Below are 18189 nucleotides of genomic sequence, written 5' to 3' on the forward strand. Positions count from 1 at the left end.
TTCTCCTCTATGCATGTGTGTGTCTGTGCACCTCAGAAGTAGCTGCAAAGGGAACCCTTCAAGGGCGATCCTGGGGTGGGTGAGCAAAAGACAATATGTGCTTCCCCCACCCTCAGGCTCAGCTCCCTCTGCCCATTTTTCTCCCATCCTCCAGTGCCCCCCACTTCGGGTGCCATCTCGGTCTCCAAGGATGGATGGAGTGAAGGGCAGCTCACAGGACCACAGGCCAGTAGCTGGGAGGGCTGCGGATGGCAGGAGGAGGTTATAAAGTGTGGGGAGGGCTCCTAGACCCTGGTGAGGCTGAGGGATACCTAGGCCCTGGGAAAGGTGAGTGAGTGGGGGCCCCAAGGCAGGGCTGGGGAAACAGAACTCCTGGGCCCCATGGAAGGAATGCAGGATTGGGCACCCCGGAAAAGAGCTGGAGGAGTCCTGCAGGACTCCTGAGTCCCCAAAGGGCAGATCCTTCACTCACCTGTGCTGGCACAAGCTGAGGCCAGGAAGCGGAAGCAGCAGCAGCCGCAGCATTCAGAGGCAGTAGCAGCAGATCTATGGAATGGTGGATGGAGCAGGGAGCCATGGTCTTGCGAACAAGTGGAATCACCACGCTGGGCTGCCCTCGGCCCTTTCCCCCTTCCCTGGCCACCTCACTAGCTCTGGCCCTGGCCTCATCCTCAGCAGGGCATGGGCAAGCCAGACAGAGATGGACACCTGGGGCCATAGGAGTGTCCCCCTGACCTCTGTGTCCTAGTTGTTGAATGGGCATAAGGAGTCACCCAGGGCCCCTGGCACCAGAGTTTTCTCTGATGGAACTTGGGAAGAATTATGGAGGGATAGCATTTAGTGCCAGTTTATTCACAGAATAAAAGCACAACACAAGGATGGGGCGCCTGGGTGGCGCAGTCGGTTAAGCGTCCGACTTCAGCCAGGTCACGATCTCGCGGTCCGTGAGTTCGAGCCCCGCGTCAGGCTCTGGGCTGATGGCTCAGAGCCTGGAGCCTGTTTCCGATTCTGTGTCTCCCTCTCTCTCTGCCCCTCCCCCGTTCATGCTCTGCCTCTCTCTGTCCCAAAAATAAATAAACGTTGAAAAAAAAATTAAAAAAAATAATAATAATAATAAAAAAAGCACAACACAAGGTCGCCTCGGATGCTGATGTCAATGTTTTATTACCAGACCACATTTGGAGCACTTACCCAGGGATGTGGAGGGAGGACAATAACATATTAATTTAAGAGAACAAAAATGCTAGAACATGGGCCCTCCTGATGCTCTTGCAAAACAGTGCTCTACATTCCCCTCCTCACCCTCTCCATAGTGGGTAAACTGAGGCAGCCAGGGATTTGGTCAAGATTACAGAGTGGTTTCTGAGTGTTTTGCTGATTACATCTGACCAAACTCCTTTTTCTGAAGTTCACTACTTTAATCTTAACAGTTATGACTTTGGGCAACTCTGGGACAAATTCCACCTGGTTGAGGATGAAGCAAACCTATCCTGACTTAGTCCTGCTATCATTTCCTACCAATGACCCATGCCCCTCCTTTGCCCCTGAGCAGTCCCCAGACAGGCTGGTACCATGTGGTGGCCTCGCTAGGCTCTATGAAGAATGTCACATTGTCCTCTTACCCACTAAGCTGGATGCAGCCCTGTGATATGCTCTGACCAGGAAATGTGAGTGGGAGTGAAGTGTGCCACCTCGAACACAACACTTGGGAACAACTGCATCTGGCCACCTCTCTGTCCATCTCTTATGTCACCTGGTAGTTACCTATGGTGGGTGCTCTTTTATCCTGGTCCCAGGGGGACCATGGTGGACATGTGGCATGAGCAAGGAAGATACTTCCTTTATTATAAGTTGTTAAGACTTTGGGCTACTTGTTACCCACAATAACATCTAGCCCATCCTAACTGGTATGCATCCTCCGTTCTCCTCTCTATGAGGCAGCATAGCCTAACATTCAAAGTATGAACTCTATTGTTAGATACACATGGGTTTGAATTTCAACTCCATCCTTTTATTAACTCCAACCTCAGACAATTTACTTGGAGTCTCTGAACCTCCATTTCTGCTCCATAAAATGGATGGTTACACCATCTCAGGTTTGAAGAGGATTAAATCAAATAATAAAAATGTAAATCTTTGAGTCCAGGACCTGGTACATATAGTCAATGTCAATAAATATTGACATAGACAATGGCATATGTCTAGATTGTCAACAGTCTGAAAATGCAGCAACTATTACAAAAGGAGACATTAAGCCTGTGGCATAAGTATCCTTTCAAACTGTTTTTCAGCAAATAGGATAATATTATGTCTATTCACTCACACCCTACTTTTTACTCTATTTTTATGTTGCAAACAAAAAGATCTGCATCGTCTTTTTAAATTATAGGACAACATTGAATACCATTAATAATTTAATCACTTCTCTATTGCTGGACATTTCCATAGGATGCATATGGCACTGAAAACAAATGAAGTAAATAAAAACTATTAAAATGTATTGTGTGCTCGAGTAAATATTTGTTAACTTTTGTTTGCTCTGCATCTATACATGTACTGGGTTGCAATTTAGAATGTATTTCTTATTACAAACAATGTTTTTAAAAAGTGTGGCAGTTGTTGATTTCAATTTTTTTCAAATTTGGAAAGATTACAAATAATCTAATTTTTTAAATTTCAGGAATAGAATTTAGTGATTCATCACTTACATATAACGCTCAGGGATCATCCCCAAAATGTCCTCTTTAATGTCCCTCGTCATTTTGCCCATCCCTACACCAACATCCCACCAGTGGCCCCCTGTTTATTCTCTGTATTTAAAAGTCTCTTATGGTTTGTCTCCCTCTCTGTTTTTATATTATTTTTGCTTCCCTTATGTTCACATGTTCTGTTTCTTAAATTCCACATATGAGTGAAATCATATGATATTTGTCTTTCCCTGACTTATTTAACTTAGCATAATACACTGTAGTTTCATCTACGTTGTTGCGAGTGGCAATATTTCATTCTTTTTGATTGATGAGTAATATTCCATTATACACACACATACACACATACACACACACACACACACATACACACATACACCACATCTAATTTATCCATTCATCAGTCAATAGACATTTGGGCTCTTTTCATACTTTGGCTATTGTTGATAGTGCTGCTATAAACATTGGGGTCATGTTCCCCTTTGAATCAGCCCTCCTGTACCCTTTGGATAAATACCTAGTAGTGAATTGCTGAGTCATAGTGTAGTTCTGTTTTTTTAGTTTTTTGAGGAACATTCATACTCTTTTTCAGGGTGGCTGCACCAGTATGCCTTCCCACCAGCAGTGCAAAAGGTTCGTCTTTCCTTGCATCCTTGACATCTGTTATTGCCTGAGTTGTTAATTTTATCTGACAGATGTGAAGGAGTATCTCATTGTAATTTTCATTTGTATTTCCCTCATGATGAGTCATGTTAAGCATATTTTCATGTGTCTGTTAGGCATCTGGATGTCTTCTTTGAAAAAGTGTCTTTCATGTCTTTTGACCATTTCCTCACTGGATTATTTGCTTTTTTGGTGTTGAGTTTGACAAGTTCTATATAAATTTTGGACACTAACCTTTTATTGGATATGTCATTCGGAAATATCTCCTCCCAATCCATTGGTTGCCTTTTAGTTTTGCTGATTGTTTCCTCTGCTGTGCAGAAGCTTTTTATCTTGATGAGGTCCCAAGAGTTCATTTTTGTTTTGTTTCCCTTGCCTCCAGAGACATGACAAGTAAAAAGCTACTGCAGGTCAAAGACATTGTTGTCGGTTTTCCCCTCTAGGATTTTCATGGCTTCCTGCCTTACGTTTAGGTCTTTCATCCATTTTGAGTTTACTTTTGTATATGGTGTAGGAAAGTAGTCCACGTTCAGTCATCTGCCTGTCATTGTCCAATTTTTCCAGTACCATTTGCTGAAGAGACTGTCTTTTCAATTACATAATCTTTCTTGCTTTGTTAAAGATTAGTTGGCCAGGGGCTTCTGGGAAGATGGCAGTGTAGGAGGACGCTGAGCTCACCGCATCCTGCGGATCACTTAGATTTCACCCACACCTGCCTAAATAACCCAGAAAATTGCCAGAAGACTAGCAGAATGGATTCTCCAGAGCCAAGCGTAGACGAGAGGCCCATGGAAGAGGGTAGGAAGGGCAGAGAGGCGGTGCGTGCTACACGGACTGATAGGAGGGAGCCAGGGCGGAGGGGCAGCCCGCCGGCAAAGCAGAGCCCCCGAGTCTGGCTGGCAAAAGCGGAGGGGCCAGACGGAGTGTGTTCTGACAGCAAGCAGGACTTAACATCTGGAAGGTTATAAGTTAACAGCTCTGCTCAGAGAATGGGAGGGCTGGAGGACAACGGGAGGGAGAGTTGTTGAGCCCCAGACAACAAGCGCAGCTTGGTGGGGAACAAAGGTGCTCACCAGCGCCATCTCCCTCGCCCATCTCCCAGCCAAAATCCCAAAGGGAACCAGTTCCTTCCAGGAAACTGGCTTGCACCCTGCAAACACCCAATGCTGTGCTTCTGTGGATCCATCCCTCCGGCGAGTCTGACTCCCTCCTGGTGCTGCAGGACCCCTCCTGAAGTGGATCTCAGAAGGAAAAGCGAGCTGAGCCTGCCCCTCCTGCCCCTGTGCACCTTGCCAATCCACCCCAGCTAATACGCCAGGCCCCAGCACCACAAGACTGGCAGTGTGCAAGTAGCCCAGATGGGCCATGCCACCCCACAGTGAATCCCACCCCTAGGAGAGGGAAAGAGAAGGCACACACCAGTCTGACTGTGGCCCCAGTGGTGGGCAGGGGGCAGACATCAGGTCTGACTGCAGCCCCACCCACCAACACAAGTTATTCAAGACAGCACAGGGGAAGTGTCCTGCAGTTCTGCACCACTCCAGGGACTATCCAAAATGACGAAACAGAAGAATTCCCCTCCAAAAAACATCCCCAAATAACGACAGCTAATGAACTGATCAAAAAGGATTTAAACAATATAACAGAAAGTGAATTTAGAATAATAGTCATAAAATTAATCGCTGGGCTTGCAAACAGTATAAAGGACAGCAGAGAATCTATTGCTACAGAGATCAAGGGACTAAGGAACAGCCAGGAGGAGCTCAAAAATGCTATTAATGAGCTGCAAAATAAAATGGAGATGACCACAGCTCGGAATGAAGACGCAGAGGAGAGATTAGTGAACTAGAAGATAAAATTATGGAAAAAGAAGAAGCTGAGAAAAAGAGAGATAAAAAATCCAGGAGTATGAGAGGAAAATTAGAGAACTAAGTGATGCACTAAAGAGAAATAATCTACGCATAATTGGTATTCGAGAGGAGGAAGAGAGAGGGAAAGGTGCTGAAGGTGTACTTGAAGAATTAATAGCTGAGAACTTCCCTGATCTGGGGACCGAAAAAGGCATTGAAATCCAAGAGGCACAGAGAACTCCCTTCAGACATAACTTGAATCAATCTTCTGCATGATATATCATAGTGAAATTGGCAAAATACAAGGATAAAGAGAAAATTCTGAAAGCAGCGAGGGATAAACGTGCTCTAACATATAAAGGGAGACCAATAAGACTCGTGACCAATCTCTCTACTGAAACTTGGCAGGCCAGAAAAGAATGGCAGGAGATCTTCAATGTGATGAACAGAAAAAATATGCAGCTAAGAATCTTTTATCCAGGAAGTCTGTCATTTAGAATAGAAGGAGAGATAAAGGTCTTCCCAAACAAACAAAAACTGAAGGAATTTGTCACCACTAAACCAGCCCTACAATGAGACAAAGTACCAGAGACATCGCTACAAGCATGAAACCTATGGACATCACAATGACTCTAAACCCATATCTTTCTATAATAACACTGAATGTAAATGGACTAAATTTGACAACCAAAAGACATAGGGTATCAGAATGGATAAATAAACAAGACCCATCTATTTGCTGTCTACAAGAGACTCTTTTTAGACCTGAGGACATCTTCAGATTGAGAGTGAAGGGATGGAGAACTATTTATCATGCCACTGGAAGTCAAAAGAAAGCTGGAGTAGCCACACTTATATCAGACAAACTAGACTTTAAATTAAAGGCTGTAACAAGATATGAAGAAGGGCATTATATAATAATCACAGGGTCTATCCATCAGGAAGAGCTAACAATTATAAATGTCTATGCACCGAATACAGGAGCCCCCAAATATATAAAACAATTACAAACATAAGCAACCTTATTGATAAGAATGTGGTAATTGCAAGGGACTTTAATACCCCACTTACAGAAATGGATAGATCATCTAGACACACGGTCAATAAAGAAACAAGGGCCCTGAATGATACATTGGATCAGATGGACTTGGCAGATATATTTAGAACTCTGCATCCCAAAGCAATAGAATATACTTTCTTCTCGAGCGCACATGGAACATTCTCCAAGATAGATCACATACTGGGTCACAAAACAGCCCTTCATAAGTATACAAGAATTGACATCATACCATGCATACTTTCAGACCACAATGCTATGAAGCTTGAAATCAACCACAGGAAAAAGTCTGGAAAACCTCCAAAAGCATGGAGGTTAAAGAACACCCTACTAAAGAATGAGTGGGTCAACCAGGCAATTAGAGAAGACATTAAAAAATATATGGAAGCAAACGAAAATGAAAATACAACAATCCAAATGCTTTGGGATGCAGTGAAGGCAGTCCTGAGAGGAAAATACATCGCAATCCAGGCCTATCTCAAGAAACAAGAAAAATCCCAAATACAAAATCGAAAGGCACACCTAAAGGAAATAGAAGCAGAACAGCAAAGCCACCCCAAACCCAGCAGAAGAAGAGAAATAATAAATATCAGAGCAGAAATAGACAATATAGAATCTAAAAAACTGTAGAGCAGATCAACGAAACCAAGAGTTGGTTTTTTGAAAAAATAAACACAATTGGTAAACCTCTAGCCAGGTTTCTCAAAAAGAAAAGGGAGATGACCCAAATAGATAAAATCATGAATGAAAATGGAATTATTACGACCAATCCTTCAGAGATACAAGCAATTATCAGGGAATACTAGGAAAAATTATATGCCAACAAACTGGACAACCTGGAAGAAATGGACAAATTCCTGAACACCCACAGACTTCCAAAACTCAATCAGGAGGAAATAGAAAGCTCGAACAGACCCATAACCAGCGAAGAAATTGAATCAGTCCTCAAAAATCTCCCAACAAATAAGAGTTCAGGACCAGATGGCTTCCCAGGGGAGTTCTACCAGACGTTTAAAGCAGAGATAATCTCTATCCTTCTCAAGCTTTTCCAAAAAATTGAAAGGGAAGGAAAACTTCCAGACTCCTTCTATGAGGCCAACATTACTTTGATTCCTAAACTAGAGACCCAGTAAAAAAAGAGAACTACAGGCCAATATCCCTGATGAATACGGATGCAAAAATTCTCAATAAGACACTAGCAAATCGAATTCAACAGCATGTGAAAAGAATTATTCACCATGATCAAGTGGGATTCATTTCTGGGATGCAGGGCTGGTTCAACATTCACAAATCAATCAACGTGATACATCACATTAATAAAAGAAGATAAGAACCATATGATCCTGCCAATCGATGCAGAAAAGGCATTTGACAAAATTCAGCAACTTTCTTAATAAAAACCCTCAAGAAAGTCGGAATAGAAGGAACATACTTAAACATCATAAAAGCCATTTATGAAAAGCCCACAGCTAACATCACCCTCAATGGGGAAAAACTGAGAGCTTTATCCCTGAGATCAGGAACACGACAGGGAAGCCCACTCTCACCGCTGTTGTTTAACATAGTGTTGGAAGTGCTAGCATCAGCAATCAGACAACAAAAGGAAATCAAGGCATCAAAATTGAAAAGATGAAGTCAAGCTTTCGCTTTTTGCAGATGACATGATATTATACATGGAAAATCCGATAGACTCCACCAAAAGTCTGCTAGAACTGATACATGAATTCAGCAAAGTTGCAGGATACAAAATCAATGTACAGAAATCAGTTGCATTCGTATACACTAATAATGAAGCAACAGAAAGACAAATAAAGAAACTGATCCCATTCACAATTGCACCAAGAAGCATAAAATACCTAGGAAGAAACCTAACCAAATATGTAAAAGATCTGTATGCTGAAAACTATAGAAAGCTTATGAAGGAAATTGAAGAAGATATAAAGAAATGGAAAAACATTCTATGCTCATGGATTGGAACAATAAATATTGTAAAAATGTAAATACTACCCAAAGCTATCTACACATTCAATGCAATCCCAATCAAAATTACACCAGCATTCTTCTCAAAGCTAGAACAAGCAATCCTTAAATTCTTATGGAACCACAATAGGCCCTGAAGAGCCAAAGTAATTTTGAAGAAGAAGACCAAAGCAGGAGGCATCACAATCTCAGACTTTTGCCTCTACTACAAAGCTGTAATCATCAAGACAGCATGGTATTGGCACAAAAACAGACACATAGACCAATGGAATAGAATAAAAACCCCAGAACTAGACCCACAAACGTATGGCTAACTCATCTTTGACAAAGCAGGAAAGAACATCCAATGGAAGAAAGACAGCCTCTTTAACAAATGGTGCTGGGAGAACTGGACAGCAACATGCAGAAGAATGAAACTAGACCACTTTCTCACACCATTCACAAAAATAAACTCAAAATGGATAAAGGACCTGAATGTGAGACAGGAAACAATCAAAACCCTACAGGAGAAAGCAGGAAAAGACCTCTCTGACCTCAGCCGTAGCAATTTCTTACTTGACACATCCCCAAAAGCAAGGGAATTAAAAGCAAAAATGAACTACTGGGACCTTATGAAGATAAAAACTTCTGCACAGCAAAGGAAACAACCAACAAAACTAAAAGGCAACCAACAGAATGGGAAAAGATATTTGCAAATGACATATCAGACAAAGGGCTAATATTCAAAATCTATAAAGAAATCACCAAACTCCACCCCCGAAAAAACAATAACCCAGTGAAGAAATGGGAAGAAAACATGAATAGACACTTCTCTAAAGAAGACATCCAGATGGCCAACAGGCACATGAAAAGATGCTCAACGTCGCTCCTCATGAGGAAATACAAATCAAAACCACACTCAGATATCACCTCACGCCAGTCAGAGTAGCCAAAATGAACACATCAGGAGACTATAGATGCTGGAGAGGATGTGGAGAAATGGGAACCCTCTTGCACTGTTGGTGGGAATGCAAACTGGTGCCGCCACTCTGGAAAACAGTGTGGAGGTTCCTCAAAAAATTAAAAATAGACCTACCCTATGACCCAGCAACAGCACTGCTAGGAATTTACCCAAGGAATACAGGAGTCCTGATGCATAGGGGCACTTGTACCCCAATGTTTATAGCAGCACTCTCAACAATAGCCAAATTATGGAAAGAGCCTACATTTCCATCAAATGATGAATGGATAAAGAAATTGTGGTTTATATACACAATGGAGTACTACGTGGCAATGAGAAAGAATGAAATATGGCCCTGTGTAGCAATGCAGATGGAACTGGAGAATGTGATGCTAAGTGAAATAAGCCATACAGAGAAAGACAGATACCATATGTTTTCACTCTTATGTGGATCCTGAGAAACTTAACAGAAACCCATGGGGGAGGGGAAGGAAGAAAAAAAAAAGAGGTTAGAGTGGAAGAGAGCCAAAGCATAAGAGACTCTTAAAAACTGAGAACAAACTGAGGATTGATGGGGGGTGGGAGGGAGGGGAGGGTGGGTGATGGGTATTGAGGAGGGCAACTTTTGGGATGAGCACTGGTGTTGTATGGAAACCAATTTGACAATAAATTTCATACACTGAAAAAAAAAGAAAAAAAAGAAAATCTATCTTCAGTAAAAAAAAAAAAAGAAAAAAGATTAGTTGGCCATACATTTGTGAGTCCATTTCTGGGTTCTCTATTCTGTTTCAGTGATCTAAGTGTCTGGTTTTGTGCCAGTACCATACTGTCTTGAGGATTATAATTTTGTAACACAGCTTGAAATCTGGAATTGTGATGCCTCCAGACTTGGTTTTCTTTAGGATTGTATGTTTTAGCTCTGTGAGGAATGCTGGTGTTATTTTTATAGGAATTGCATTGAATATGTAGATTGCTTTAGGTATTATTGACATTTTAACAATATCTGTTCTTACAATCCAGGAGCATGAATCTTTTTCCATCTTTTCTGTGTCTTCTTCAATTTCTTTCATACACTTTCTATACTTTCCAGTTTAGAAATTTTTCACCCCTTTGGTTAGGTTTATCCCTAGGTATTTTATGGGTTTTGGTGCAATTATAAGTGGGATATATTCCTTGATTTCTCTTTATGCTGCTTCATTATTGGTGTATAAAAATGCAACTGACTTCTGTACACTGATTTTGTATCCTGCGACTTGGCTGAGTTCATGTAGCAGTTCTAGCAGTTTTTGGTGGAGGTTTTTGGCTTTTCCACATAAAGTATTATGTCATCTATGAACAGTGAAAGTTTGACTTCCTCCTTGCTCATTTGGATGCCTTTTATTTCTTTGTATTGTCTTATTGCTGAGGCTAGGACCTCCAATACTGTGTTGAATATTTGTGTGAGAATGGGCATCCTTGTCTGATTCTGGACCTTAGGGGGAAAGCTCTCAGTTTTTCCCCATTGAGGATGATATTAGCTGTGGGTCTTTCTTATATGGCCTTTATGATCTTGAGGTATGGTCCTTCTATCCCTCCTTTCTCGAGGGTTTTTATCAAGAAAGGATGCTGTATTTTGTCACATGCTTTTTCTACCTATATTGAGAGGATCATGTGGTTCGTGTCCTTTTATTAATGTGATGAATCACAATGGTTAATTTGTGGATACTGAACCAGCCCTACATCCTAGGAATAAATCCCACTTGATTGTGGTGAATAATTCTCTTAAAGTACTGCTTGATCCAGTTGGCTAGTATCTTGTTGAGAATTTTTGCATCCAGGTTCACCAGGGACATTGGTCTCCTTTGTAGTGCAGTCTTTGTCTGGTTTTTGAACAAAGGTAAGACTGGCCTCATAAAATGAGTTTGGACGTTTTCCATCCATTTCTATTTGTTGGAACAGCTTCAAAACAATAGGTGGTAACTCTTCTTTAAATGTTTGGTAGAATTTCTCTGAAAAGTCATCTGGCCCTGGACTCTTTGTTGGGAGATTTTTGATTACTGATTCAATTACTTTAGTGGTTTTGGATCTGTTCAAAGTTTCCATTTCCTCATGTTTCAGCTTTGGTAGTTTATATGTTTCTAGAAATTTGTCCATTTCTTCCTGATTGGCCAATTTGTTGGCATTTAATTGCTCATAGTGCTCTTCTTACTGTTTGTATTTCTACAATGTTGGCCGTGATATCTCCTCTTTTATTCATGATTTTAATTATTTGGGTCCTTTCTTTTTTCTTTTTGATCACTCTGGCTAGGGGGTTATCAATTTTATTAATTATTTCAAAGGACTGGCTCCTGGTTTTATTGAACTGTTCTACTGTTTTTGTTTTAATTTTGATATCATTGATTTCTGCCCTAATCTTATTATTTCCCTTCCTCTGCATGTTTGGCCTTTATTTGCTATTTTCCAGCTCCTTTAGGTATATGGTTAGGTTGTGTATTTGAGACCTTTCTTCCTTCCTATGTCTGTGATTAATTGATCTATATATTTGAGTTCTTTAATGTTGGGGGCATACATGTTTACAATTGTTAGATCTTCTTGGTGGATAGACCCCTTAATTATGATATAATGCCCTTTCTAATCTATTGTTACAGTCTTTATTTTAAAATCTAGTTTGCCTGATAGAAGTATGGCTACTCTGGCTTTCTTTTGATGACCATTAGCATGATAGCATGATTCTCCATCCCCTTACTTTCAATTTGCATGCATCTTCAGGTCTACAATGAGTCTCTTGTAAGCAGCATATAGATGGAACTTGTTTTCTTAGCCTCTGTGATGCCCTATGTCTTTTGATTGGAGTGTTCAGTCCATACATTTAGATTGAGTACTGAAAGATGAATTTTGTACCATTGTGGTGCCTATAGATATGGTGTTTCTGGTGATGTTCTCTGGTCCTTTCTAATCTTTGTTGCTTTTGGTCTTTCCTTTTTTTTTCTTTCTTTTTTTTTTTCTTTTCTCCAGAGTCCCCCTTAAAATTTCTTGCAAGGCTGGTTTAGTGGTCATGAACTCCTTTAGTTTTTGAATGTCTGGGAAACTCTTTTATCTCTCCTTTTATTTTGAATGACAGCCTTGCTGGATAAAGAATTCTTGGCTGCATATTTCTCTCATTCAGCACATTGAATATCCTGTGACTCCTTTCTGGCCTGCCAAGTTTCAGTTTACAGGTCTGCTGCAAACCTGATCTGTCTTCCCTTGTATGTTAAAGACATTTTTTCTCTTGCTGCCTTCATAATTCTTCCCTTGTCTGTGTATTTTCTGAATTTTACTATGATATGCCTTGGTAGTGGTCGTTTTTTATTGAATCTAATGGGAGTTCTCTGTGCTTCTTGGATTTTGATGCCTGTGCAATTCTCCAGATTATGAAAGTTTTCCACTATAATTTGTTCATATCAACTTTCTGTCCCTTTTTCTCTCTCTTCATCTTCTGGGACTCCTATTTTTCAGATGTTATTCCTTTTTTTGTTTTTTGAGACTTCTTGTAGCATGCTCTTTTGTCTGTTTGCCTCCTTTTCTCAGCTTCATTATTCTACATAAATTTATCTTCTATTTTGTTGATTCACTGCTCTGCTTCATTCATCCTTGTCGTTGTGATATGCATTCAATACTGCATGTCAGTTATAGCATTTTTAATTTCATCCTGACTAGATTTTATTTATCTCTTCAAAAACAGATTTTATGCTTTTTTCCACCCCAGGTAGAACTCCTATTTTCATGGTTCTAAATTCTAGTTCAGACATCTTGCTTATATCTGTGTTGATTAAACCCCTATCATTTCTTCCTGTTCTTTCTTTTGGGGTGAATCCTTCATCTTGTTATTTTAGAGGAAGAAAAAAATTAGTAAAATAAAAAATAATTCAAATAAAGGATGCTATATCCTAGATGCGTTTTGGTTGGCTTGTTGACAGAAGCTTGCTAGAATAAAGTATGAAAGAAAAGAAGAAAAAAGCAAAAATTAAAATGTATGTAATTAGAATAAAATAAATGAAATAGAATAAAAGATCTTAAAAAGTCAAAAATAAAAAAATAAACCAAAATAAGTTTTTCCCTTTCTGTTTCCAAAGAAGAACAAAGGAAGAAAAAAGTCTGTATTTTAAGCCAAAACAGAAGAAAATGTACAAATAAATGAACCAGGAAATAGAATAAAACCCGAATGAAGTTACATCCAGTTTCACCTAGAACTGAAACTATGAAGCCCTCTATAGTCCATACACTAAGCAAGTGAAGTGACTTGTGCTGGTCTACGAGGGGATGTGCCTGAAGGGGCAGTTGGGCAATGTGTGGTATAATGGCTTTGTTCTCCACTATAGCTTATTGGTGTGTGTGTACGCATGTACATGCATGGGAGAAGTGGAAATGGCTTCACCCAGCTCCCTAATCTCTGGCACAGGAACTTCACACTCTCATCAACTCGCGATCAGGCACCTCTTCATTGTCTCCGGCCTCTGTCTGCTCCCCACCTCTACCCTATCCTGTCCACACTGCCTGCCTGCCAAGCATCACCTTCCTCCAGAGTTTTATCTCAGATGGGGTTGTGTTTCAAAACCCCACACTTCAGAGACAGCTGGGCTTGGACAAGCACTGACTCACTGGGGGAGGGTCTCAGTGAGCAGCGGCCAGGGGAAGGCTTGTCCAGAAAACATGTGTGTGATCGTGCAGCAGCAGAGGTTCAGAGGTTATGGCAAATCACAAAACACAGCTGGTTCCAGGTTTCACTCTGGTGTCTTTGTCCCAATACCAGCAAATATGGCTGCTCTCTTGGGTCCACATGAGATCTCTGTCTGAGGGGAGGCCATATGGCCTCTACCAAGTGCACTCCAAGCAGGGGAATCACTTCTCCCCATGTGGCCCATGGACCTCTCAGGCCCCACTCCCTGCTCCTGGGGAGTCACCCTACTTCCTCACCAGAGCACAGCCAGGCACTGAGTTACAAAACTTCAGACTCTGCACTCCACTGTTCATAGAATCCTGGTGATATTGAAACCCTCTCCTTTCTTCCTGTCAAAGCTTTTGGGGAATTGATTTCTTGTTCAGTCCCCTGTGAGCATTTTTATTCTTTCTCTCCCTTTCTTTCCAGCTACTTTCAGGGGAGTGCTTTTCTTGCACAATTCCGATGCACCACACTTTCCCCCTTTCTCTTTCTCTGTCCTCTCTCTGCAAAAACATCTCCTTACCCTCCCTGTCTTTTCTCTCCCCCAGTTCACCTCTCTGCACCATGTACCTGCTGAACACTGGCTCAAGTTATGTTGATTGTTGTCAGTCCTCAGGTCAATTTTCTAGGTGTTTAAAATGGTTTCATGCTGATCTAGCTGTGTTTCAGGGATAAGGCAAGCTCAGGATCTCCATGGTGCTCTGCCATCTTAACTCCTCACAAATAATCTTCTTGATATCTCTGAGAATTTGTTTCATCTTTTCTTTATGATGACATGTCAGCCATGTTTCTGACATAGGACAGAGGTTCCATCTGATTGAGTTGATTCTTCCAAATTCCTCAGTTGAATTGCTTCTTCTGCATAGGAAAATGTTTATTCCATTGGCTACATAAGCTTCACTCCAGCCACCCGAGCAGAGCCCCAGGAACCAGTGGAGGGGAGCACATCCCATCCATCTGCCCTCACTCACCTTCCTCGGGTACTTATATGGGGCTGTCACTGACTTCACATACTGCTGCAGCTCCTGGGTGAGCTGGTCCTGGTCATGGGAGAGGAATTCCGGGGTCAGGACAATAAATACCTTCATCACCTGCAATGCAGAACCAGAGTGAGGCTCAGGGTGAGTGGCAAACAACTGTGTAGTTTAAAAAGTAAATGTTTGGGGCGCCTGGGTGGCGCAGTCGGTTAAGCGTCCGACTTCAGCTCAGGTCACGATCTCACAGTCCGTGAGTTTGAGCCCCGCGTCGGGCTCTGGGCTGATGGCTCAGGGCCTGGAGCCTGCTTCCAATTCTGTGTCTCCTTCTCTCTCTGCCCCTCCCCCCTTCATGCTCTGTCTCTCTCTGTCTCAAAAATAAAAAAAAAAAGTTAAAAAAATTAAAAACAAAAGTAAATGTTTATTAAATAAATGGAAAAACAAGTTGAGAGTTGGGCCTTTGGAAAAAAAACAGGACCAGTTTCCATACTTCCTATTTCCACTCTTTGCTTTAGAAAATAACCTCTCAGCCTCCACTTCCTTCTCTGTGACATGGGGATAGCATAGCTTCACCCCTCATTGCATTTATGTCAAGATTCATTGAGATAATGCATGTAAAATGTGAAGCCAGTTTAAATTATTTGTATTCCTATCATTATCATTACCATTTTTACTATTATTGTAGATAGAGTTCTGTGGGCATGAAATAAATGTTAGTAATTAGCCATTTTTAAGTTATTTATGTCCCTATTACAGGGCACAGGGCCTTAAACATACTAGGTACTCAACACACACTTGTTGAATCAATGAATGCATGCTCTGAAGCCAGATCTCTCAGATTCCCATTCCACCTCCACCACTTAAGGGCTTTGTGATCAAGAATGTCATTTAATCTCTTTATGCTTCTTCACTATTAAAAAAAGGGTATCAGAATCCTTAATGAATTAGGCTGTTGTGAGGGGGAAATAACCTGTCACATAAAAAGGGCTCATCAATAGGAAATTGTCGGCAGCAGCAGTAGGAGCAGCATTCACAAGCATCATTTTTCTGCCACACATAGTTGGGGCCACAGTGCCCTCTGGTGACCACACAGTGTAAATGCACATGCACATGCATTCTGCCCTCCCTCCACCTTAAGTGGGAGGTTGGGGAGATATGGCCTGAAAAATGTTTTTCCTGCATCTGCCTTCCAGGTGCTCACACACAGACACAATGACCTCTGTGTCCTCCTCCTTACCTCCTTCGAATTGGGTCCGGGCTGCTCACCACAGCCGATTCAGCCACTGCTGGATGTTCCACCAGGTCTTGCTCAACCTCATCAGCCCAATTCAGTACCTGGAAGATCAATGACTCCTTCTTGGTTTTTGAGCAGCTGGCAGGTCTGGGTGACCCAGGCCTTCAAGTGTCATATTTTGAAGAGTCATATCTTCCTTTGGTATGTAGGATAACTGTCTCAGGGAGCCCAGATGCCTGTCACCTGCCTCTGTTTTGGGCCCCAACCATGAAAAATGGACACTCCATATAAGAAGTATGACAGTCACAGGACACCTGGGTGGCTCAGTGGGTTAAGGATCCGACTTCATCTCAGGTCATAATCTCACAGTTCATGAGTTTGAGCCCCGCGTTGGGCTCTGTGCTTACAGCTCAGAACCTGGAGCCTGCTTCAGATTCTGGGTCTCCCTCTCTTTCTGTCTCTCCTCAACTCACACTCTGACTTTCTCCCTGTCTCCCTCTCTCTCAAAAACAAATAATCATTTTTAAAAAATAAAATACAACAGTCACATGCTCCCCAGAGTTTCTTATCTCACTGCCTCTGGTCAGGGAAGAGGGTACATGTTTAGTCCTCCCTGAGCTATGGTGCTTCATCTGAAACTTTCAGGCAAATTCTGCATCCTATTCCCCATTATATGAGAATGTTTTAAGAAAAAGAAGAAAAGACCCTCTACTGTCTAAATATACATGGAAATGGGGTGCTGTAAGATAATGTAAACTTTTTCTAGAAAAATCATTCTATTTTACAAATATGTCCCATTCCTCCTTCTGCCTTCTCTCCAAGACTGCCAAATATTCATTCAACAAATGTTAAGTGCCTGCTATGTGTCAGACATGATTCAAGGTCTTAGCGACCTTGTAGAGAACAAACAGGGTCCCTGCTCTCAGTAAATCACATTCTCATAACAGTAAGAAGGTTACCACAGATTAAGCTGTTACTGTGTGCAAGGTGCAGAGTCATTTCCACACATCATGACTCTTACACTTCATAAAGGATTAGAAAGCACACAGTTACTTCCCCAGTTTTTCTAATGTAACACAGACTCAAATGGTGAAGTAATTTGTCCCATGTCATCAGCTAGTGTTGAGGCCTCAGGGTTGAATAATCACCTGTTTCATTCTAATATTCAGGCTGCATTTTTTTGGCACATGGTCTGTAATTGTAACAAAGTCAATAAGACCTTCTGATCTGAAGTTGAAGACTGCCTCCTACATGTCCTATTATATTACTGCCTCAGCTTGAGTTTTTAGGTTAATTAATATGCCTCACTCTAGGGGCGCCTGGGTGGCTCAGTCCATTGAGCATCCAACTCTTGATTTCAGGTTGGGTCATGATTTCAACATTCATGAGATCAAGCCCCACATCAGGTTCCATGCTGAGCATGGGGTCTGCGTGAGATTCTCTGTCCCCCTCTCTCTGTGCCCCTCTCCACACTCACAAAATAAATCAGTAAACTTAAAAAAAATATGCCTCGCTCCAACGTGTAGCCAGGTGGCACACACAGCCATGAACAAAGTCAACATTTCTTATACTTTGAAGTATTTTCTAAAATGTCAAAGTGGAGATACTCTGAACTAGAGCTCCAAGACATAGTTTCCATGTGTGCTAAGAAACAACTGAAGGAACATGCAAAAGGTCCTGTGCATCCCTGTCTGTATCCAAGTTTCTGATTCATTCACTCATTCATTCATTCACTCCATGAATACTAATGGATGAATAAGCCTATTCTCTTCTAAGCAAGTACATCGTGGTGAGCCAGAACATGCAGCCCAGCTTCATGGGGCTTAGATATAGCAGAGCAAAAAAAAAATTTGGTCTAATAACTGTGTACTAAGTATATAGCCAGAAACTGAAATAAGTGTTATTAAGGGAAGGACCGAATAAGGCCATAAAGATACATTTTAGAAGGAAATTACTTATTTGAGGAGAACAAGGGTACCTCCCCTAAAAAAGTCCTACTTCCCCTGACATCTGAAGGATAAATGGGACTTCACCAGGTGATGGGGGGTATCCTGGGAGGGGGAACAGTTTGCACCAGAGAAACTCTCAGAAGGGTCATGCAT

General features: G+C 41.5%; 2 protein-coding genes and 1 long non-coding RNA gene across 6 annotated transcripts in view; all 3 read right to left on the reverse strand.

The window, feature by feature from the left end:
* Positions 1–18189, reverse strand: part of LOC123588836 (transport and Golgi organization protein 1 homolog) — a 102527-nt gene that overhangs the window by 24625 nt on the left and 59713 nt on the right. The window lies entirely within an intron of this gene.
* Positions 1–18189, reverse strand: part of LOC123588840 — a 78893-nt gene that overhangs the window by 23290 nt on the left and 37414 nt on the right. The gene's annotated exons all lie outside the window — the stretch shown is intronic.
* On the reverse strand, positions 1141–14999 carry LOC123588839 (acyl-coenzyme A synthetase ACSM1, mitochondrial-like). The gene is made up of 2 exons (XM_045460145.1): positions 14851–14999; positions 1141–1464 (listed from the first exon to the last, which is right to left on the reverse strand). The coding sequence occupies exons 1-2, from the start codon at positions 14965–14967 to the stop codon at positions 1285–1287; spliced, it is 297 nt and encodes a 98-aa protein (XP_045316101.1). The 5' UTR covers positions 14968–14999; the 3' UTR covers positions 1141–1284.

Source organism: Leopardus geoffroyi, chromosome E3 (genome assembly GCF_018350155.1).
Source record: "Leopardus geoffroyi isolate Oge1 chromosome E3, O.geoffroyi_Oge1_pat1.0, whole genome shotgun sequence".
Classification (NCBI taxonomy): domain Eukaryota; kingdom Metazoa; phylum Chordata; class Mammalia; order Carnivora; family Felidae; genus Leopardus; species Leopardus geoffroyi.